A 24,425-nucleotide genomic window follows, 5' to 3' on the forward strand; every position below is an offset into this window, starting at 1 on the left:
TCACATTTGTAGCTAATTTATTTTCAACAAAGGTGTCAAGACAATACAATGGGAAAAGAACAGCCTTTTCAACAAATGGTTTTGGAAGAATCGGATATCCACTGGATATGCAAAGGAATGGAAATTGAACTTCACACATACAAATGTTAACTCAAAATAGATCAGTGACCTAAATGTAAGAGCAAAACCTATAAAACCATTAGAAGAAAACATAGGTGTAAATCTTCATGACCTTGGATTAGGCAATGGCTTTTTAAATATGACAGCAAAAGCACAAGCAGTAAAAGAAAATAAAGATAAACTGGAAATGACCCAAATCCAAAACTTCTGGGCTTCAGAGGATATCTTCAAGAAAGTGAAAAGACAACCCATGGACTGGGAGAAAAACTTTGCAAATCCTACATCAAATGAGAGAACACATAAAGAATTTTTCCAATCCAACAGAGACAAATAATCCAATTAAAATGGGGAAAAGATCCAAACAGATATTTCTCTAAAGAAGAAAAACAAAAGGCCAAAAAGTATGTGAAAAAATTCTTAATGTTGACACTACAAAAATGCATACAAGATACTACTTCACATTCACTAGGATAGTTATAATAATAAATAAAAGACAGACAATGACAAGAGTTGGCGTAGGTGTGGAGAAAGCAGAATCCTCATACAATGCTGACAGGAATGCAAAATGGTGCAGCTACTTTGGAAAATGGTCTGGCAGTTCCTCAAAAGATTAAACAGGAAATTACCATAAGACCCAACTTCACTCCTAGGTATATATGCAGGAGAATGAAAAACATTGTCCACACAAAAAAACTGTATATGAATGTTCACAGCAGCATTATTTATAATAACCAGAAAAGCAGAAACAATCCAAATGTCCATCAACTCATGAATAAAGTGTGGTATTTCTACACAATGGAGTATTATACAACCATAAAAGGGATGAAGTTCTGACATCTGCTACAACATGGACAAATCTTGAAAATATTTTGCTGAAAGAAAACAGACACGAGAGGCCACATATGTATGACTGTATGATTCATATTGTATGATTCCATTCATACTGTATGATTCCATTTATATTGTAAGATTCCATTTATATTATATGATTTCATTTATATGAAGTGTTTAAGCAAATCTAAAAGAAACAGGAAACAGATTAGAGGTTGCTTAGGGCTGGAGTGGGGGTGGTTTGAGGTTGACAGTTAAGAGGTAACGGGTTTCTTTGGGGTTAACGAAAATGTTCTCAAATTGATTGCAGTTTCTTAATATTGGGGTGGCTAAAATGTTTGGGGTTTCCCATAAGATGTTATAGAAAAATTTGAATGAACTTTTTGACCAACCCAGTATATAGTAAAAGCCACTGGATGCATACTTTAGACGGATGAATTATATGGCATGTGGATCATATCTCAGTAATGGTGCTTTGAAATAGTTTACACTGAGGAGAAGGAGGAACGAAGGCAGTAACAGAAGCCTGTCAGGATGGACTGTGATTCCTGATACCCAGATCCACCCCTCAGGCGGGCCCATACCCTGCCATCCCACCCTGGTCTGGCACCTCCAGCTTGCACTTCAAATCCATGCTGTTCAGGCATGAGAAGCACTGCCTGTGAATGTCTGGTTGGACCAGTTGTTCCTCTCAGTGGCCTGGTGAGGAGTTTGCTTTCAGCTCCTCTCAAACCAGCTCTGAAGGTAAGGGAGAACTCTGGGTAGGACGCAGGCCTGAGAGAACCCATGAACTTCAGCCCCACAAGGGCTGTGCCCACTGTAGGTGGGCTGAGCCCCTGGCCACTGGAGGGGTCAGTAAGGCCCTCAAAACCCGGGGCCCCTGAGAAGTCTCAAGTCTGCACCCTTGGAGGCCTGGCCTCTGGGGCCCGGTGCTTCAGAACGGTCCTCAAGGCCTGCAGGATGGTGTCCTGGCTGCTCCGTACATTGTAGTCACTGAGCTGCACCAGGCGGTCGAAGTCTTCCTCCTTGTAGGTCATGTTGAACGTGGAATAGGGCGAGGTGACCCCAGTGAGATCTATCTGGCCAGCCGAGAGTTCTGCAGGCCCACGCCGGACACCTGCCCGGGGGCGGGAGGGAGTTAAGGACAGGGTCCGGGGCCTCCACAGCTGGCAGGACTGTTCCTGGAGGCTGGGCACAGGGCTGAGCTGCTCCCCACTGAAGGGGCTCCATGCTTTCCTCCCAGCCCTGTGTCCTCTGCCCAGGACTCTGTGAGTGGCAGGATGCTATTTTGAGATATGAAGCGTGCGCTGCTCCCCACACTTCCTCACAGCATTGCGTGTCTTCCACCCCCTGATACCCACCTCAGCCTCAGGGATAAGTTGAAAGCAGCAGAAAAACAAAGTCCATTAGGTTAGTGAATGGTTTCTTAGAATTCATGGTGGAAACAAACATCTGAAAACCAAAGGGTTTTTGCTTTGCAAGAAACAGTCTTTGCTGAGAAAGAAAGAGAATTCCAAGATACAGACTGAGCACATTAAGAGTAAAGCTGGGGCTTCCCTCCTGGCTCAGTGGTAAAGAATCTGCCTGCTAATGTAGTGGACATGGGTTCGATTCCCAGTCGGGGAAGATTCCACATGCTTTTGAGTAACTAAGCCCATGCACCACAACAACTGAAAGGCCCATGCTTCAGAACAAAAGAAACCACCGCAATGAGAGGCCCGAGCACAGCAGCTAGAGCGTAGCAGCTCCTGTTGGCCACAACTAGAGAAAAGCCTGTGCAGCAACGAAGACCCAGCACAGTCACAAATAAATCAAAATTATAAAAAACAAAATGAAAAGAGTAAATCTGGGGGACTTCCTTGGCTTCCAATGGCTAAGATTCCTTGCTCCTAATGCTGGGGGCATGGGTTTGATCCCTGGTCAGAGAACTAGATTCCACAAGCTGCAGCTAAGACCTGGCACAGCCAAATAAATAAAAAACGTTTTTAAAAAAGAGTAAAGCTGGAAGTTTCAGAATTATGGCGGGAACTGTTAATAGAAAGCCAAAAACATGTACAAATGCAGAATTTGACTTTCCCATCAAAAGGTCATAAAACTCTGACCATTTGGTGGGAGGCAAGGGTTGGAGGGACTGTGATTAGAGTTCAGATTCAGGCACCCTGGAGTAGAGGCTGAGTTCCCTCAGAAAGGACCCCAGAAAGGGCTGCAGTAGAATGATAGAGAGGCCAACTGTGACCCTAGGCAGGCTTAGGGGAATCTAAGAGAGAGGGGACCGGGGTCTCTCTTTCCTAGCTGTCCAACCTGGGGGGCCATTAGAAAATCTTGCAACTGGTAGCAGTTGTGGAGGTGACAGTGTGGGGATTCCCACATTCTGCTCCCGCCCCTCCCACCCGGGCCACAGAATAGAGAGCAGAGCCCAGGTGTAGTGAGCGGCATCAGGGTAGGGGAGGCCAACTGAGCCTGGGGTCTTGACAAAGAGAAGGGCAGCCCAGTGACTTTACAGGGATCTGGGCACGCACCACAGGCCAGGGTTCTGCCATGTCCCACACTGGGTTGGACAAGCTTAAGACTCTCTCCCTCTGCTGGCCACAGGGACACAGGAGAGCCCAGGTCAGTGCCTGTGAGGAGCAGACTGCCAGGCTGTTAGTAAGCAGGGGTGGGGCTGCCTCACCGGGGGCCGAGTGGTCCTTGAAGGAGGCATTGACCAGTGGGAAGTGCAGCACGACAGGGGCGTCGGGGCAGGCGGGGTCTGAGAAGAGATGGCACTCCCGGGGCTGGCGTTGGTCCTTGGGGCTGGGCTCCACGCGGGGGAATGGCAGCCCCCGGGCCCGGAAGTCCAGCTCCGTCTGCTGCAGCACCTGGTGGGGCAGGGGGACCCAGAGAGAGCACCGACTACTTCCGGGTCATCCTATGTCAGCATTCTAGAAAATGCTAGTATAGCTCCAGCCCAAACAGACTGCTCAGGGCAACCTGGTTTTGTCTTCCTCATGGCCCAGTCAAGCTAAGTGGTGCCTCAGAGGGAGGCCAAGGATCCAAGCGGTTTGCAGTATTGTTTGGCAAGAATATTTAGGTGGGGTACAGTCCTAGCACCCCCATCCCTATTTGGGATTGCTATTCCGGCTTATTCACTCTCAGAGCCTCAAGTAAGCCTCTGTAAGGCTTCTGTCTCTCAGCCCTACTCACCCCCTTCCACAGAGTCCCCGGGGGAGACCCAGGGGGATGGATGTGGACAGGCCAGGCTTTCCTCTCACCTCTGTCCAGCGCTTCCTCTTGGGGGCGGGCATGATGAGCTTCCTCCCACCCCGACCCTCTGTCTACCATTCCCGGGAGCCCAGGGCCCCAGCTCTTCCACAGCCCTTTCCCACCCTGGCAGGAGCCTGTGAGTCAAAGCCTGTCACCTCTCCCTCTCCTTGGCAACATAGAAAGTCTGGGTCAGTGGCCCTCTGCTCTCCCCTGGAGTGTGGCCTGGCTGGTTAGAGGGTCTGGGGTTCCCGTGGGACAACCAGCAGTACCTCAAAGGGCGAGGATAGAGAGTAGTCAAAGGAGATTATGAGGTCCAGCCTGCGGCCTGGCCGGAACATGACGGGACAGCTGGTGTTGATGAAGTAGCCAGCATCCACCAGGCAGAGCTGGGGCTCCTGCGGGGTCAGCTGGTTGGGAGAGGAGTCTGGCCTGCAGTCTGATGGAGGAGGCAGCAATAGTCAGTGGCAGCCACTCCAACACAGACCAACCACTCTCCTGCTTCATCCTGCATTTGCCTCCACATCCCCTTCTTACCTCTGTGTCAGTCCCTGAATGCATGTCATCTGAGCCTTTGGCAAGACCTTCTCCAAGCCACGCCCCAGAAGTGGATGCTGGGACCCAAGACCCCTGGTAGCCCCAGCCATGGTCTATCTCCACCTGGGAGCCAAACCTTGTTACCGGGAGACACATGGCATTGGCCCTTACCTGCCCAGGTGGTAAAGTCTTTCTGGGCACAGTAGTCCTTATGCATCTGGAGGCCCTGGAGGAAGTTGGAGCTGTGCTGGTAGAGTGGTCGGCTTGTCAAGAGGCCTTTAAACATCTGGGCCAGTGCTGTTCCAGGCTGCATCCACAAGGTCTCTGGCCATGAGGAGGTCCCCGCGGAGGCAGGGGACACCTCTGAGCCCAGAGAAATAGATGTTGGTCCAGTGACAGGCTTGGAAATGCCTGGCCCTGCCTGATCCTGACTGTGCTCCCATCCCGACCCTGCAGCATCAGAAGGGGAAGCAGCCTCACTCCAGGCTCCTTACCCAGGTCCCTGATCTTGTCCTGGATGTGCTGCTTCCAGGTGTCATCAGAGCTGGTGAGGTCATACCAGGCATCCAGCAAGTTCAGGGAGAAAATGTTGCTCCAGATACCTGCAGGCCAAATCCCCAAGAGAGTCAGCCTCAGCACTCTGCCTCCCAATAGTCCCCACCCTTGGGTATGGATGGAGAAGGAGGGGGGAACAGGCTGCCCCCACAAGGCCCTTCCCCACAACCCAATATCCGCCCTCACTAGGGGCTCTGCCCATAACTGGGTACAGGGGTTACGATCAGAGAGGCCTGGTCAAGGGACATCCGGGGCCTTCAGAGTGACAACCCCTCACCTTCCAGAAAGCAGATCCGGGACTCTGGGAGCCTCTTCATCAGCCGCCCCATGAAGAACTCAGAGCCGAAGAGCTCAGGAGGGACAAAGGCTCCATACTTCAGGAACCCGACCTCGTAGGGGGAGAACTCGACCCACTCTGAGGGGGCAGGAGCGAGAGGCAGGAAAAAGAGGACAATGGGCTTGGGAGGAGGGGCAGATCTGACAAGGGCCAAAGACACAGCCCTCCAGCAGGCCTCAGCCTCCTGCCGGCCTGACTGACTCTTGAGCTGACCCCTCCGCCCCGACTCAGCCTTTTGTCTACATCCTTAGCCACCACAGCCCTTGCCCTAGATGGAGAGCCCTGCCACCTGACCCATCAGCCCATCCGCACCACCGTCCTTCCAGGACGTGGGCCATCTGTGCGTCATGAGCGTGTGTGTGTGTATTGGAGGACGCAATGGATGGGACTGAGAATGGTACCCTTGAAGTCCAGGGTCTGCAGACTGTTCTCTTTGACACTGAGGCTCAAGTAGAGGGGCAGAGGGTTCTGGCCCCGCTCCAGCGCAGCTCTCTGTCCTGACAGCTTCTGATCCACCACCTGGGATGCAGGCATGAGGGCCAAAGTGAGGTTGGGAGCACCCTGGAGACAGGGTGTGGGTAACAGGCTGGGGGGAAGCGCCTGGGGGTCTGGGTGACATGGGTGGGCACATGATGCAATTCCCACTCCTGCCCCTGTGTGACCAGCCCCACATGCAGGGTTGCCATGTAGGGCCTTGCAGGTTGAGAGCTGCATATCTGTAGAGTGCCAATCACAAGGACCACAGTGTCAACAGTGACAGCCATCCCTGCATCCTATGGTGCCAGTGGCCCATCTTTATGAGTCAGAGGGTGGAGGGGCCATGGATCCTCTGTCTCTCTCTCTCACACACACACAGAGCTTTCTGCAGAGGACTCAGGAATCCTCCTTCAGTGTGCATTGTTAGCTTTGCCAGGGGCTGGCCCTTCTAGGTAAACCTGGACACAGTTCAACTTTTAGCCCCTCCCAAACACACTCCTGACATCCTCACCTCCCCTCATCTCCTCTGTCCCTGTTTTGCACAGTATAAGTTGTACCCCACTCTTTATCCTTGCCTTCTGCTTCTACTTTTCCCTCCAACAGAACTCTGGCAAGGATTGTGGCTTGCCTATTGGGGAGACCTCCAATGAGACTCACTGAATTCTAGCAGTACAGAAGGGTCTCCTTCTATCCCAGACCGAGATGCAAATATGACTCATCTCAGGCCTCAGCAAGGGTGTTGGTGGTGGCTACCTGGAGCCCCACCTGGGGAAGGATTCTGCCACCACAAGCCCTGGGCTGTTTCTTGTGGATTGGTACATGTACCATGAACACACCATCTCTCAGGCTCTCAGAGCTGTAAGGCTGAAGGTTGTTCTCAGCAGCTACACCTAAGAGGTTCCCACCCTGCTGTATCTACTTCTATCATCAGATTTATTCAGAATGTGTGAGAAATACAGATTACTGGGTCTCTTCTGAGAATCAGCAGAAGCCACTTAGGAATTTGGCTTTTGTAAATCTTCCCAGGTGATTCTGATGATCAGCCAGGTGTGTATCTAGCCCAGCCCAATCAACGAGGAGTCCTGCTCTTGCACCGATGACAAAGCCTCAGCACACCCCATGTGCTTCCCTATCCCCACAGCCCTCTGACTGAAGCCCATGAGCTCTAGGGCCGCAACTACTGAAGCCCGCACATCTAGAGCATGTGAAGCCACTGCAATGAGAAGCCCGTGCCCTGCAACAAAGAGTAGCCCCCCTCGCCACACCTAGAGAAAGCCTGCACAAAGCAATGAAGACCCAGTGCAGTCACAGATAAAAATAAATAAGTACAAATAAAATAATTAAAAAAAGAATTATTTTAAAAAGCACACAATCAAGGTGAGCTTTAAGAGATAAAGCATGATGACTAAGGAAAAGAAGAAAATATTCAAAAAGCATTCATATTGGGACAAAATTTTCAAAACTGCATGGGTGTTCATTCTAAGGGATGCACTGTCATTCAATAACACCACAAGGATTTTTATTCTTGTGAGCAATATTAAAAAGACTAATTAAGTTTGTCTTTTAAAAAATGACTACAAACTACATAAAACCATGCATTAAGTCATTTCTGGAGGATCAAATGGTAATTAAATATGTCTTCTGTATAGCCTAGGATCAAACTTCACTTTCTAGTACCTCAAAAAGTGAGCTGTTAAAACAAGCTTTCCCTACCTATAGTAATTAATTGTTGACACCAGACAGAAAAGTCAGTTAATAAAACACTGCACCCTCAAAACCAAACATGAGCTTAAATAGTAGAGCCAAAGAGTACATAGGATATGGCAATAAAATAAAAATGTTTCAAGTAATTATGTTGATTTTATAAGTTCCATGCCATTTCAACAAAAATCCCAACAATATATATCACGAGACTAAGCTGGCTATTATGTATATAGAAAGGCAAAGCACCAAAAATAGCCAAGATAATTCTGAGATCCAAGGTGGGGATACATTTGCCCAATCAGAAACTGACATTTGTCACAAAGGTAGTTACTAAACCAGTGCAGGATTGGCACCAGGATCAAGACTGAGTCCCATTAGAATGGAATAAGGGGCTTCCCTGGTGGCTCAGATGGTAAAGCGTCTGCCTGCAATGAGGGAGACCCAGGTTCGATTCCTGGGTCGGGAAGATCCTCTGGAGAAGGAAATGGCAACCCACTCCAGTATTCTTGCCTGGAAAATCCCATGGATGGAGTCTGGTAGGTTACAGTCCATGGGGTCACAAAGAGTCGGACACAACTGAGTGACTTCACTTCACTTCAGGATGGAATAAAGTGCTCAGGAAAAGTCCCATGAATGTGTGAGTTACTGTAGCTTCATGCTGACACATGACAGACGCAGCAATGTAGATCAGTGGGGATAATAAGTGATACTGGGGAAGTCTGCTATCCATGTGGGAAAAAACAACATTTAATTCCTACTCACATAATACCTGAAGATAAATTCTGGGTAGATTAAAGCCCTAACTGTGAAAAAGAAAGATATAAAACTCATATAAGAATATACAGAAAGATATTTCATAACTTTAGGGGAGGAAAAGATTTCTCAAGGAAGCTCTAAAAGTACAAACCATAAAGGAAAAGAATGACACATTGGACTATATTGAAACCATGCATCAAAGTCTATTAGGACTGATAATGATTAATATCCTGAATTTATAAGGAATTCCTATAAAATAATATTTAAAAGGTGCATTAAATAGAAAAGGATTTGAGTAGATAATCAATGCAAGAGCAAGCTCCAATGACAAATATACTTGAAAATGTTGCCTTATTAAAAGTCAAAGAAATGGAAAGCTACAATAAAATTTCCTTTCATGCCCATAAAATGGACAAACATTTAAAAGTGTGAAAATCATGTAGAGAAAAAGAAACTATAATACACTGGTAGTGAGAGTGTGAATTAACACCACCCTTTTGGAGAACAATTTGGCAATAGCTTAGAAAAGTTGAAGATACACCACTCAATGGCCTAACACTTCCACTACTGGGTATGTATTTTCAAGGCTTAGAGAATCTTGAACACATGGGTACAAGACTTGTATAAAACCATTGTGCAATTAATATTACATTTTCCTTAAGGATATATATATTTTAATATAAGTATATGTAATAAAGGTGGATCTAAGAAAGTATAAACATTTGTAAGATATATGTTACGTATAATATAAAGTATACAGGTTACAGATATGTATGTGATAATAAATTCAGGATGGTGGTTCACTCTGGGGGTGGGAGGGAAATGGGGCTGGAGGGGGGTCCACAGGGAGCTTTGGCTTTTTCTGTAACATTTCATGTCTTAGGCTGATTAGTGAGATCCTGCATATTCCTTATATTATTCTTTATGCTTTATGTATTTTCTTAGGTCTGAAAATTATTGTAAAAAACACTTATTAGGATTTTATAATAAATATTTTAACTAATAAAAAATAAGAATGGTTGGTAATTTCCAAATAGCATTTTGCTTGCCAACAAGAACAAAAATTTAAAGAAAAAATTGAAAACGAATTCACTTTTTGGTCCTTTTATGGTCCTTTGGACCATAATAATCATTTTTGGTCAAATGCTTGATATCCAAAGATAAGAACGGTAAGAATCTTTCCTCTGCTAATGTATTTGATAGTACTTTTTTGTTACAAATATTAAAATACTTTTTGTGTTTTAGTCACTTCAAAAGCTTTAAAAGAAACTATAAGGGGTAAAACAACAAAAAAACAATTTCACAATTTCACAATTTTTTTTTGGAAAAAAAAAAAGAATCCTGATTTTAATCATTGTATCAGTTAATATAAGATCCAGAAGTTGACTTACTAAGCTTTTCTTTTTCTTTTTTTAAAGAAGCAAGGTATAAAAAATTTTTATATGCTCAGTTTTGTCTTAATGGTGTTAGGATCACAGTAAAGAAATAGATTTGCTGACACTTAATGCTTACTGGAGAAGGCAATGGCACCCCACTCCAGTACTCTTGCCTGGAAAATCCCATGGATGGAGGAGCCTGGTGGGTTTCAGTCCATGGGGTCACTAAGAGTTGGACATGACTGAGCGACTTCACTTTCACTTTTCACTTTTATGCATTGGAGAAGGAAATGGCAACCCACTCCAGTGTTCTTGCCTGGAGAATCCCAGGGATGGCAGAGCCTGGTGGGCTGCCGTCTATGGGGTCTCACAGAGTCGGATACGACTGAAGCAACTTCGCAGCAGCAATGCTTACAGCCTGCTGCTGCTGCTAAGTCGCTTCAGTCGTGTCCAACTCTGAGCGACCCCATAGACGGCAGCCCACCCGGCTCCCATGTCCCTGGGATTCTCCAGGCAAGAACACTGAGTGGGTTGCCATTTCCTTCTCCAATGCATGAAAGTGAAAAGTAAAAGTGAAGTTGCTCAGTCATGTCCAACTCTTAGCGACCCCATGGACTGCATCCTACCAGGCTCCTCCATCCATGGGATTTTCCAGGCAAGAGTACTGGAGTGGGGTGCCATTGCCTTCTCCGTGCTTACAGCCTGGCGTGCTGCAATTCATGGGGTCGCAAGGAGTTGGACACAACTGAGTGACTGGACTGAACTGAACTGAACTGAATGCTTACCCTATGCCAAGGCAACAATAGTGCTCAGAACCACCCTGTAAGATAAGTACTATTCTCATTCTCATTGTACATATGAGAAAACTGAGGCACAGAGAGGTCAAGTAACTTGCCTAAGGAAACATAGCTAGTAAGAGGCCCTAGAATTAGAATCTAGGAAATCTGGCCCCACAGTGTATGCTTTTAACACTACCATGAAGTGAAGAAGAATACATTTCATATTACAGTATAAATAAAAAGCTGTTCCAAAAATCTCACTGACTCAAACACAATGCTTAACTGACTTTGGCACTAACTGGTCCCTAGCTCTTGAGAGATCCAGAAATTTCTGTTTCACGGTAATTAATTGAAGACTAACCTGACTCAAAAAGTCAGCATTCCAGAGTTGGCAGACACTGAGGTAGAGAGGTATGGCTGTTCCCATATCCTTCAACAATGTACTGGCCTTTCTTTCCCAACAGGAAAGGCACATGGGCCTCAGCTAGCTGCAGGGCTGCCCCTGCCCCACCAGTGCACACACCCTCCCCCTCACGTGCACAGGTGCCCTACCTGACCGTGCAGCATGAACTCCAGCACCAGACCCCACAGGTCCACAAAAGTCGTGGTGCGGCCCTGCTCAGCCCGCTGCTGCAGCTCCCGATGGTAGCTCGCCAGGCACTTGGGAGAGAAGGCCTCCAGCTTACTCTTGGCCAGGTGCTCCCGGACATGACTGATGGGTCCTTTGAGGTCCTTCTGCGACCACTCAGGGTCCCCATACAGATGGGCCATTGTCCTGAGAAAACAAAGGATCATTACGGTAGGAGACCAAGGCTCAGCATGGTTGCTGCAACTCCAATTTCCATTCTCTGACTTCTCCCAACATGTGATTCCTGCCACCAAACCTGGCCTGTCTGGGAGCTGTCTCAGGGTTTTCTCTCCTTGGTTGGCACTGTCCAATATAGAGTGTGAGCCACATATGTAATTTACATTTTCCTAGTGACCACATTTTTAAAAAGTAAAAAGAGACCTGAAAAAATTAATTTTAACAGTATATTTCATTTAATTCAGTATCTAAACATTATCATTACAGCATGTAATCAATATTTAAATTAATATAAATTTATATTTTTTCAAACTGTTTTTCAAAACTCGCTGCACATTTTATAACACATCCCAATTTGGACTAGCCACATTTCATGTGATCAGTAACCACATGTAGCTGGTGGCTGCTGTATTGTCTAGCACAGCTATAGGCCCTACTCCTTTCTTTATATGTCTGTCCTGAAGCCGTTTAAGACACTGCTTGTCAACAGCTGTCACCTAAACTCCTCTGAGGAGTTTACTCATCTTTTACTCCTTAAAGTCACATTTCAGTAAGACTCAAAGGAATGACTCTCCAACAGTGAGAAGTCTCACTTCTCAGAGTGGGGTATCAGGAGGCAATGCTACCTTTAGGTAAAATAACATCTTGTGACCTACATTTTATCATCTATACTATAGGGTTGTGAGAGCTGGATGATAAAAAAGGCTGAGCGCTGAAGAATTGATGCCTTCAAAATGTGGTGCTGGAGAAGACTCTTGAGAGTCCCTTGGACAGCAAGGAGATCAAACCAGTCAGTCCTAAAGGAAATCAACCCTGAATATTCATTGGAAGGACTGATGCTGAAGATGAAGTTTCAATACTTTGGCCACCTGATTCGAAGAGCCGACTCATTAGAAAAGACCCTGATGCTGGGAAAGGTTGAAAGCAGGAGGAGGAGGAGACCACAGAGGATGGGGTGGTTGGATGGCATCACGGACTCAATGGACATGAGTTTGAGCAAACTCTGGGATATAGTGAAGGACAGGGAGCCTGGCATGCTGCAGTTCATGGAGTCCAAATAGTTGGACATGACTGACCTACTGAACAACAATAGGGACAATAAGGAAGACTACCGCATAGTGTTGTGAGGATAAAATGAGGTAACAACCATTAAAGGAAAAAGAGCTACCAATTTGGAGTTCCTGATATGTGTCAGATATGTTAAGTGCTTCAACTTGGGCTGTCCCACTCTAATCCTATGGTGTTTGTGCTATTATTACCCCCATTTTGGATATGAGTCAACTGAGAATCAGAGGAAATAAGTTGCTCAGAGTCACTTAGTCAGTAAGTAGTGTTGCAGAAACACAAAGCCAGCTCTTTCCAGATCAGCCAACCTACGCCTATTCAGTAGCATGGAATGGATGTCCTGCCATTGCTCACTCATGGCAGGACCTCTGATTGTCTGTTTCCTCCCTTTTGAGAAAGCCATTTGGCACCTATCAGCCCATACCGCTTGGCTTCCCCACAAAAAGGGTCCCATTGATGTCCTCTCCATATCCCTCTGGAGCCTGATCATCTCTGCTCTTCCAAGTCCCCAGGGCCCTCACCATGTAGAGCCTGAGATGCCACTGAAGTAGGTCACGCAGTCCAGAAGGCCTAGCTTCTGCAAGGCCAACAGTTGGCCATAGAGAGAGGTCATGGCCCGGGCGCCTCCTCCTGTGGCCATGATGCCTATTACAGGGACCTGGGTTGCACACAGACACAGGTTGGGTTAACAAGGACAGGGGTGGAGTGGCCCCCTGCCCCCAGGGATGGGACCTAGTGGGCAGGGCCTAAAGTGTTCAGGATTAGAGCCAGCACCTGCTTCTCCCCAACAAGTAATAGCTCTCAGCCCTGGACAGGTCCCCAAAGAGAGTGTCCCCAAAGAGAGCTTCCCCACGCCCAATATCTCTCCCCCACATGCCCATCCCCCAGTCTCTGTGACTCAAGTATCTGGAGAGGGCATAGCAGTCAGGAAGTCCATTAGGGCCAGTACAAGTTATCTGCACCCACGTCCCTCTACCCCCACAAACCTCATCTTCCTGCAGGTCTCCATCCAGCTGCAAGACCTGCTTCAGGGCCTTGGCCACCACCTGCTTCCTCCTGCTCAGGAAGGCTCTTTCCTCCACACTCAGATCGAAGCCCAGATGTACAGCCAGCTCCTCAGGGCTGGGGCGGTATAGGAGTCAAGGGTCAGGGGGCACCTGCATAGCTCAGCCACTGGTTGGTGAAGCCCATAGTGACTGCCGAATAAACTCCCTGCTCCCAACTCCCAAGGCTATTCTTTATACCACTCTCCCCAACTCCTGTGACTACCCCGGTCTTCCACGTATGTGAATGGCCCTTACCAGCTCTCAGCCTTGAGCTGCACCTTCACTCCTGGGGCCTGAAATCAGAGCAAGAGACCCTACTCAGATTGTTCTAGACCCTGAGGGGAGAGTGGGTATCCCCTGGGGGCTTTGGCTCCCCCGTCTTTGTTCTCACTGACACTTCCCATCTAGCCGAGGCCACTTACGTTTGTAGCAGGCATGTCAATGGTCACCTCTTTCCCCATGGCCAAGGACCTCAGGGGCACAGTGAGGTGCCCAGCTGAGTGGCCTGAGTTCCAGCCACTGCTTATAGAGCTCTGGAAGAAAACTTTGTTCATTCATTCATTTATTCAACAAATCCTTACTGTGTATCTAGACAGTGATCCAGACAGATATAAGCCCCACTCCAATAATAAAAAAATAATTACAATATTTATAATTATTGTAATTATAATAATTGTTTTGCTATATACCTGAAACTAGCACAATATTGTAAACCAACCATATTTCAATTATTATTCAATCAATAATAATTATAATAGCTTATATTTTTTAGTATATCAATGGCTAAGTGTTATTTATTATTCTAACTGAATCATATGTGTGAATCTACAAAGGAACAGGTAACAAATTGATGTTACTAAGTATCGTAAAGGAAATAAGCAGTGTGATGTGACAGAGTAACCAAAGAGCTATGTGAAGTCTACTTAAGATGGGAGGATCAAGGAGGGCCTCTGGAGAGGTGCTGTTTGAGCTGAGATCTAAACGAGCAGGAGGAGGAGGAAGTAGACGAGGAAGAAGAGGAGTTGACAGCCTTGGAAAGAGACACAGGGGGACAGGGAAAGCACTTGGGGTGCTGGAAAAGCAAGAAGAGACAAACATGGCTGGAGCATCATGAATGAGGGACACATGGAAGAAAACGAGTCCGCAGAGGTGTGTAGGGGCCAGGTTATCAGGGCCTGTGGACACAGACATGGGATTTTATTCTAAGAGCATTGTTGGAGGAGCCATTAAAGACTTTAAACAAAGACTGACATGGCACAGCCCCCATGCCCAACCTAGGTCATTGGCCATCCTCCTTGTGTGGCAAGGGCATAGTGCCTAACTGGGGGAGGCTGATAAGGCCACAGGGGCCTGACCTTGGCAGGGGGATGGCCAGAAAGAGGCCTGCAGCAGCTGGAGCTGGCCCAAGGCTGGGGTTGGCAGGTAGCCCCAGAGCCAAGACCTACCCTCAGGCACCCACTCAGCTCAGCCTCTTGGGCTGCCATGTAGTGGAAGCAGAAGGCAGAGGCTGTGCCCAGGGTAGATGTCTGCGTGTCCTCATATGAGCCCTTCAGCACCAGCTCCAGCTCATCCTGATCTAGGGAGAGAGAGGACAGACTAGCACAAGGAAACAAAAACCCAGAACCCCAGCGAGGATCCAGGAAACCAGCAGTACTGCCCCAGACATGGGGAGGCCGAGTGGCTTGACCAGGGCAAACAGTATTCTGGAAAGAGCTCTGCCCACAACCCCCATGGGACTCCCACCTTCTGTGGGAGTGCCTTCCCCCAGTTCAGGGGGGGACTCTAATGCCCAGAGGAGCCCCGTTGCCCTTGTGCTGTGTGGGAAACCTCCAGCCACCCCCATCCACCCCCCCCCCCATTCCAGGCGGAGGCCAGACCTTGTCTCACCTGCAGCCACAGCCATGCTGACGACATGGACATCCAGGCGTGACAGCTCTCGCGCCTGGGGCAGACCACATTGTGGACAGGGGACTCTGCAGGGGAAGCTGAGGTCCCCTCAACCTCACCCCCTGAGCCCCACTATCCCAAATCCACTGCATCCAGAACCAGAAGTGGAACCAGATGCTGAGACCTCTCACCCTACCTCTGGTCCTGGAGAAGCCAGGAAAACCCCATCTCCACCCAGCCTTCTACATTTGCCAAACTTCTGACATCTCTGAAAGCGTCCCCAGCCCTCAGGCCCAGTTCTTTCTTCTCTTTCTCTGCAGACTCAACCTGGAGGAGGCATTCTATTATAACTGCTCCCAAATAGTATTATGCAACCTGCCAGGCCACAGGATGATGGACTGGGTCAGAGAAACAAAACCTTAACATTTTAGCCACTGAAACATCTCCTGACTGTCTTCCAGTTGACTGCCTTGCCAAGGGAGTCTGCTGCATTCTCTCTTTAATGCCTGCCAGCTGGAGCCCACAGCCCAACTGCTACATTGACAGCATGTCACTGGGCTCCATCACCTCAGATGAAAGACAGCTGCCTCAGGTGTGGCTCTTTACAGGGTATTTGAAAAAGTAATGCTAGCCCATCAAACAGATACTCGTAGGACCCCGAGGGTGGGTGCCCACTTCAATTCTGAACTCCAGTGGCCTGACTTGCCACAGGCAGGGCCTGGCTTGGCTCCCAGGTCAGGGCTGTATTGCCTGTTGGGAACTTTGCTTTGAATAGAAAGTTTCTAAACATCGCTCACCACCCATTCCTGTCCACTGCAGCTCTGTGAGCTTGCTATGTTTTAGGAGAGCTGACTAGGACCCTCCACTGTTCCGGGGAGGAGCTGGTTGACCCCTGACTCTATCTCAGGGCTCCCAGCTTGGAAGCAGGCCACACTGGAAAGGCTCTCTGAGGCTCGTTACCTGAATTTTCACAGCCTGAGCCTGGCCTGGCCTGTCAGTCCTCCTTGCCACCTTCAGGGCTAATAACTATGAACTCATTACACATGACTAAACACCATTGGCCTAAAATTCCCTCAAAGCTCCCACAGAACTCCTCTCAGCAGAGCCTCAGCCTCCTCTCTCTCCAAGTGGCCCTTTAGGCACCCTCCAAGCCCTGCAGCCCCAGGTGACCACCCAGCAGGAAGGCCAGGCAGTCTTACTGCAAAGTCCTGTCCTCGCCTCACCCCTTCTGGCCCACCCCCAAACCCCTACCCTCCACCTCTACCCTGGTGTCTGTTCTGGGGTCCCTCCCTCAGCCTCCTTGCTTCCTGTTCCCACACAGGTGTGGGGAAGGTGGTTACCACAAGCACGTTGTTGGTGATGAGGTTTTCCGGGCGGTCTGACCTGGAAAAATCAAACCATTCAGAGTGCGGCCTTGCAAAGGCCAATGCTTCCTGCACTGACATGCCCCTCCCATCTCAGGCTGCACCCAGATGGGGCCTCCTTGAGTGACAAGGAGGGTTCTCTGAGTCCTGGATATGATTCTTCAGGGTGTGGGGAAATGCTTCTGAAGCGCTAAAGGCGGGGAGGGAGGAGGAGAGTGGGGCAGAGAAAATACCGCCTTCCTCATTTCATTTCTCTAATAGGGTCCCCCCACCCTGACTGGCAGGGGTGGGAGATGAGGAACAACACATCTAGACTGGAAAGACCAATGGGAAGATCTGAATCGAGGATATCTTCCTCAGGAGAGCCTTGTCCTGAGACACTCCCTGGGCTGGGTGGCAGCACTCACATTTTCTCAATCAGGAACTCCACGTCCAGCTCCTCCGGTCCCTGGAATTAAAGATGAACCAGTTGCCCACATGCCCACGTGTCTTTGGAGTTGGCACAGCTCCTTTATGTGTGTCATGTCATCATCTCAAGCTGCCTCCAAGGGAGGCATGGTGTTACAACAGCTCCCATTTTACAGACGAGGAAATTGAGTCTTAGGGAAAAATGGGCTACCTGCTCAGGTTCCACAGCTGGCAGGGCTGAAGGGGAAGACGAGGGACACAAGCCTAAAGAGGCTTGAAGATGCCAAGGGTCCTTTTCATCTTCCTCTCAAGGGGGACCAACCCCAGAACTCTGCTTTCCATGCCTCCAGGCTTTGCCTGCTGCAGAAGGAGCACAGGCCATCACGCAGGCCTTGGGAGGGTCAGAGCAGTGAGCAGGAGTGATGAGCCTGCACCCCCTGACGAGCTGGGCACACCCAGCTGTGTTTGTAGCACATGAGGAAGTTTTCACATCATCCCAAACCTTCCTTCCCTGTAGAAGACTAGAATCCTTCCTTCCCTGTAGAAGACTAGAATCTTTCATTAAATGATTCAGCTGATAATAGTCAAGCCTCTCCTTTCCTATTAAAATGCGAAAATCTCCGGGAAGGGCCTGGCAGCATCCCAATAGACAGGAGAAACTACGCAACCTCCTCAGCCTGGAGCTGAGAGGTGGGGCCGGTAGGTACCCCCACCCACCTGGGTACGCAGGGAGAAGGTCTTTCGGAGCAGCCTGCCAGGGAGGACTTCAGAGACATCATAGAGAACCTTGAACCAGGCGTCATCCTGCGTGACCGTGTCCTCATCATAGAGGGTCAGCTCCAGAACATTCTAGGGACCCGAGAACAGCAACTTAGCACATTATTAACTCATAGTGTGGCTCACAACTGTTGAGCCCTCACTTGATGCCGAGGGCAAGAAAAGATGATTATGCCTCCACGCTTTTTACTTCAAAATAAAAATATAGGTAAAGCCTGAAAGTGGTTAAAGGAAATCAGCAAAGTTCTTAACTTACCCCTGTTAATTTTTGTTTTTATAAGAAATTAAATTCTTTCAAAGAGTTTCCCCCATCCCAGTTCCATGCCTGCTTTGCTGGTTCCCTAAGGCACGGTAGGCCCCAGGCACTTACTGGGAGTCTTCCATGTGTGATTTCATTTAACCTCAAACAACCCAGTCAGGAGGGCTCTTATGCCTCCACTCCACAGACTGGCTTCGGGAGGACCATCACCTTGCCGTTCGCATATCCTCTCGCATACAGCACATCCAGGCTGGAGCACACAGACACCCCATTCCCCAGGGTCTCTGCCTGAGCCCCACAAAAAGGTGTGCTCCACCCCAAAACGTTCGTGTGTGTGGTACCACCTGTCCTCAGGTGGGTGGCCAGGGATACTCTGACCTTTACCTTGACCTGACCCTGGATCAGGAAAGTGAAGGTCTCGTTCCACACAGGATGACTGGAGTTGGTAACTGTTTTGGTCTTAAACTTCGTTCCAGGTGCGGTTGGCATCTGTAGGACCACATAGGGGTCTGCCTCGCTCACTGCCAACATCAAGGGAGCCGTTGTGAGAGAGAATTCCTCACATCACTCTCCAGACGCCTCACCAGGTTCCTCCCAAGATCCCTGCAGCCACTCTGGGCAGCCCAGCCCAGCCCAGCTCCTAGGCACTTGCCTGGGTCTTTCCCTTAGGACCCAGTCAACCCCACTTCCCTAGAGCCCTGTTCACAGTTACTCACACAGGTCAGCCCAGCCCAGGCCCCGTGCCTCCAGGACCTTCACGGTGAGCCGCCAGCAGGTAGAGGCCTCCCTCTGGAGAGAAACAGACCACTGAGTCCCTCCTGCTCAGGCATGAGCCCCACTGATCAGTACCTGAGATGCTTACTGATGCTGCCAGGCATTGTGGGGCCAAACAGCCTTTGCCTACCACTGCCCGTGACTTCACTTTCACTTTTCACTTTCATGCATTGGAGAAGGAAATGGCAACCCACTCCAGTATCCTTTCCTGGAGAATCCCAGGGACGGGGGAGCCTGGTGGGCTGCTGTCTATGGATTCGCACAGAGTCAGACATGACTGAAGTGACTTAGCCGCCCTTGGGGCTGTGGCTGTCAGAGAATGGCAGACCTCAAAGGGGGTAGAATTTGTGGGAACCCTTCCCTTCAGGGGCAGGATTGCACAGTATAGGGAAGAGTGCAGGAAACGAAGGGCCAGGGGATGCCCACCTTACTGGACATGTCAGTTTGGGGTCAGCCACCCCCAGAGCTCCCAGGAGGGCAGCCCCTTGGTGAAGCATGTGACCCGGCTGCCCACTGTCCCCCCAGCCCTCTGGAAAGGAAGTGGGCATGTGACTCCAGGAGGCTGAGCCCCAGGGGCCCAGTGCTCCCTCATGGCCTCAGGTACAAACCCTTTCTTGGATGTGAATTGGGAAATTCCAAGAGCATCAGGCTGTTAACTGTGTGCAGGGGGCAAAATGTATTAAGACGACATGTGTTAGTCGCTCAGTTGTGTCTGACTGTTTGTGACCCCATGGACCTTAGCCCGCCAGGCTCTTCTGTTCATGAAATTCTCCAGACACGAATGCTGGAGTGGGTTGCCAGTTCCTGTTCCAATTAAGATGATGGTGAGGCCATATTAGCCCACAGACAAGCCCAATGAGATGGGAAAAGAAACTGAAAGGGCAGAAGCTCTGAGGGACCAAGAAGATGAGCAGAAGTAGGTGGCAGGAAGAAAAGCAGAGGGCAGGTGGGGTGTGGCTGAGTCCTGCCCAGGGACAGGGTGGGCGGGGGTGGGGGGCGCGTATCCTCAAACCCCTACCGCTGAGTTCCTTGGCACTGCTGGCATTTAGGGGGCCACCGGGTTTGTGTTCTTCCTGAGGCCCCTCTGGGTAGTTTTTCCTGGGCACCCTGCACACGTTTCTTATGATAAGACCCTGCCATCTGCGGCGGAAGTGACACTGTGCCTGCAGGGTCAGGAGACAGCGCTGTGATGAAACCAAAGCTCTTTCCTGTGCTGCATCCTCCCACCGCCAGTCCCGCTTCTGTGCATGTGATCGACAGTCTTGGCTCCTGACAGGATCGTCTCTGCCCTGCGTGGGTGCTCCCTGCCCAAGGCTGGCTCAGCGTCCACAGGACAGGCTCTCCATGCCCCACAGAGAGGCTTAAAGGACAATGGGCCACAGCAAAGTCAATCAGGCTTGTGCCCCTTGGTCCTCAATTCTCCCTGTCCTGTGGCTTCTGGCTGAATGTCTTTGTCAGCCTAGTCAGCTCTCTGGCAGAGCACACGTGACCCTCCCAGCAAGATAGACTGGTTTCTCCCTTCTTGGGGATTAGTGGCAGCAGTGACATCCACAGGCCATAAGCCAGAGGTTGTAATTGACAGTGATTTAGTGACTTTTTAGACACCTGGCTCCATTTCCTCCCCACACCAATTCCATCACCATCCACCACAGAGAAGGTGCAGGCTGGAACCTTGGTTCCTGTGAGGAGTTGTGCTCCAATGCCCACTCCACGCTGGGGAGAGGCAGAGGCAGCCCCAGGCCCCCCAGTTCTCAGGGCCACAGCCTATGGGCTGCTCTAAAGCCACTTGGGGCTACTAAGAAGCATCCCAATTTCTTGCTTTCCAGACAGCCACCCTGCCCAATTTGGATGTTGCTGCCCATTTTCCTCTCTGGTCACTGAGAAGCTCTCAACCTCAGAAAGCCCACCATTCCCCAGAGGATCTCTTTCCTAGGGTGAAACTCCATTCTCTTCACCTCTAAGAGTGTCACTAATATAGCATCTGGAGGATGGGCTGTGACAGTCACTACAATGACTAGTCATTGCTGGGGTAGGAGAACAGATTGGTCAAGGCAGGTGTCCAGCTAGATTGTCTGGATCTAAACTGCTTGATTGCTATGTGACCCAGGACAAGTCACTAAACTCCCCAGTGCCTCTGTTTCCCTATTGTAGTGAGACTAATAACAGTATCAACCTGACACAGTGTTTTCAGGCTCAATGTGTTAATGCCTGTAGAATGCTTAGCAAAAAAGTAAGCAGTTTCTAGACAATTTTTCTTATTACTATTAATATTTATTAAGTACTTGTTAAGTTTATGTTTCTAGGTGCTATACTAAGCATACTACATATTCAAACTCAGTTTATTGTCCCAACAGTTTGTAAGATAGTTCTCTCATTTCACAGATGAGAGGATTGAGACTCAGCAAGGTAGACTTGTCCTAGGTCACAGAGATAGTAAGTGACATGGTGATTTTGTCACTAAGTCGTGTCTGACTCTTGCGACCCCATGGACTGTAGGTAGCTCACCAGGCTCCTCTGTCCATGGGGTTCTTTAGGCAAGAATACTGGGGTGGGTTCCAGTGCCAGTTCCTTCTCCAGGGGATCTTCATGACCCAGGGATTGAACCTGGGTCTCCTGCTCTGCAGGCAGTTTCTTTACCGACCAAGCTACAGGGGAAGCCCCTGGTAAGCAAGTGATGTAGTTTGGATTCAAACCCAGGCCTTCAGGGCCAGAGCTCACAATCCGTAAGAAGGTTCTTAGGACTTTGCATCTTTGTAAAACCATCCAGATTTCTCCCTCTACCCTGTGGATATCTAAACGTTAGAATTTCATGGATTTGTTTTAGACAAATAGGGTTATTGAGCCAACTAACATGTTAACTAATAGAAGTCTTTTCTCCCAAGGGTTCTGGGGCTTCACCTTCCTTGTTTAAAGACCCTCCCCCCTGGACTACTTTGTCCACTAAAGACTGACAATGGACATTCGTGGAGGGTCTCCTGTAGGGTCCCCCAGCTCAGCTTCCTGTAGCATCCTGGGAGTGCCTCCTTTTTGAGAGTCCTAGACACCCTCTCTCCCCCTGCACGGTGACCCCAGGGCCTCCTCCATGGCTCAGTGCTGGCCCTGCTCAAGGGAGACTGAGGGGCGCTGGAGTCCCCAGACCGGGGTCCAGAGGACCTATGACAATGAGGTCTTCAGCTGGGAGAGACAAATGAGCAGGCTGCCTTTTCTCCCTGCTGGCACCCAGTAACCTGCCTACAGGAGGCTGGAGAGACCGGGAGTGGGAGCTGCAGCCACAGCTTCCAGCCCTGAACCTTCTGAATCAGGCTGAGATGTTGCTCCAGAACCACACAATTGGCCCATCCCAGAGCAAGTCCTGGATGCCCCGGCCTGCCCCACCAGCCACACTTCTGCTGCCAAGGCAGGCTCCAGTTTCCCCTTCCACCAGGTTAAGAGGTGGGGTGGGGCAGCCGCTGAAGCTTGCCTGCCCCTGGAGCCAACTTGAAGGCCTTGGGGATTCGGCCAATCCCAGGACTGTCAAATAAGACATTTCCCAGGTGTGTTGGTAGGCTCCCAGGGCCTATGAGCCAGTTTTGCCCACTGGGCTGGGCCCAGAGAAGGCAAGGTGGAAGAAAAGGATGTCCAGCCTTCTCCAGGGAGATGAGGAGGAAAGGGGATGCTTCAGACACTTCCACTGCTGGGTCCTGGGGCTCAGGCTCCTATTGGAGCCCAGCCCCTCCACCTTCCTCCTCCTGCAGCCATGAGTCCCCCTTAGCCCACATCAGGGCATTTCCACTAATGTCTGGCTTGGGAAGGGTCCTCCAGATCTCAGGCTGACATGGGCTGGGACGGCAGGTGTCCTGCAATGGAAGGGTCCCCCCTCCGTCTTCTCCAGGAGTCTCTGGTACCTGGCCTGCTCCAAACAAATCTTCAGGAGCATCACGTTAGAGCTGCTTACCTAGCTGCAACTCAGGCCTGGATCTCAGGGCCAAGCTCCAGAAGCCTGGCCAGCTCTTGAATGAAATAAATGCCCCTGGACAGTGATCTTGGCATCCTTCATGGCCACTTTCTGGGGCAGCAAGGGAGACCTGAGGAGCCAGTCCTTCTGACCTGGGTCTGTGGCAAAGATTGAGGGAAAGCACCTAGCAGGGTGAGAGCAAGCAGTTTGTAGGCCTCTTTGGCCTGGTTGCAGCCTCATAGCTCTCAGGCCTGGCAAATAATTTGAGGGTGGGGATTTAGCATATCTCCTGAGATGCACAGGTGGTTCCTGGGTTCTGGCCGGATCCAGGAAGCCCGCTGCCTGCAGTAGTAGGCTGCGGACCTGGTGGGGTCTCCTTCTGTGACACACAGCCAGTGTGTTCTCTGATGTGGTGTGTGAGCCTTCGGAGGAAGGAAGGGGTGGGGCTCTAAGGGTCTGCTGCCTGGTCGATCACGGTGGACTCTGGTCTCCTTGGGCTTACTTCTATGGCTGTTAATCACCCATCCCACCCACTCATTATCCCTAAACACAGATTCCCTCACCTTCTGCCTTCCTCCTTCATCCTCTGCCTAGGCAGAGATGCCAGGTCTGGGACCCAGCCCCTCCCCAGAGACCAGAATCACCTTGGTTTCAGCTGTGTCAGGCTCTTTAGAGGCACCCTGGCTCCAAGCCCTGCCCTGAGTGATGCCAATAGGCTCGGAGGCGTTATTACCTGGTGAGGATGGCCAGGTGGTCCCCTAGGTGTCAATCTCTCCATGCCGACACTTTGGCTCCACTCCAGGCCCAGCCAAGATGCCAGCTCCCTGGCTGGCTGGCTGGCAGCGACTGCTCCAATGGGATGGGACTGACTGTGAACCTGCCAGCCTCAAGGAGCAATAATTCTATAGGGAGCCCGGGCCCCACCTCCAGGTCACTCCCTCAGCCCAGCATCTTCTGTTCCTCCCGAGGCTGAGTCAACTCTCTTCTCCAGAAACTTCTGGCAGGGCTCCAGAACCTGCAGGTGAAGCATCCCTTCCAGACCTGGAGTGTCAGGATACCAGAGAGGGGGCAGGCAAGCAGCCAGGAGCCTAGGAGTAACAAGAGGGCAGCCCCAGAGGCAGGCGCTGAGCAGACTCTGGCAACCTAGCTGCAGGGGGCTCTGGACTCTGGTCCTAGACCTCTTGCCCCTTCCATGCAACTGGTTTTAGCGACAGTTCACTCCTCTAGGGGATTGTAATTAGAAAAAATAGGGGAGACCCCTGTAAGTTAAAGATTACTCAAGAAAGCAGCTTTGCTTAACCACAAAAGCAAGCAGGCTTGCTTAGGAACAAAACCAGGAGGCAGAAGCACAAGGCAGGCCCCCAAACAATAAAACAATGGTGGAATGAGACCTA

The 24,425-nt window shown here is 49.8% G+C and overlaps 1 protein-coding gene across 1 annotated transcript; it reads right to left on the bottom strand.

Moving 5' to 3' along the window:
* On the bottom strand, positions 1–23,971 carry PLA2G4D (phospholipase A2 group IVD). The gene is made up of 20 exons (XM_061430877.1): positions 23,765–23,971; positions 19,040–19,112; positions 18,708–18,844; positions 18,005–18,136; positions 17,287–17,327; positions 16,856–16,898; positions 15,516–15,570; positions 15,074–15,204; positions 14,051–14,161; positions 13,884–13,921; positions 13,569–13,704; positions 13,104–13,240; positions 11,265–11,487; positions 6,022–6,139; positions 5,561–5,698; positions 5,223–5,330; positions 4,900–5,091; positions 4,464–4,630; positions 3,623–3,809; positions 1–2,068 (listed from the first exon to the last, which is right to left on the bottom strand). The coding sequence occupies exons 1-20, from the start codon at positions 23,807–23,809 to the stop codon at positions 1,842–1,844; spliced, it is 2,439 nt and encodes an 812-aa protein (XP_061286861.1). The 5' UTR covers positions 23,810–23,971; the 3' UTR covers positions 1–1,841.
* Positions 23,972–24,425: the final 454 nt, after the last annotated feature.

This window comes from Bos javanicus, chromosome 10 (genome assembly GCF_032452875.1).
Source record: "Bos javanicus breed banteng chromosome 10, ARS-OSU_banteng_1.0, whole genome shotgun sequence".
Taxonomy (NCBI): domain Eukaryota; kingdom Metazoa; phylum Chordata; class Mammalia; order Artiodactyla; family Bovidae; genus Bos; species Bos javanicus.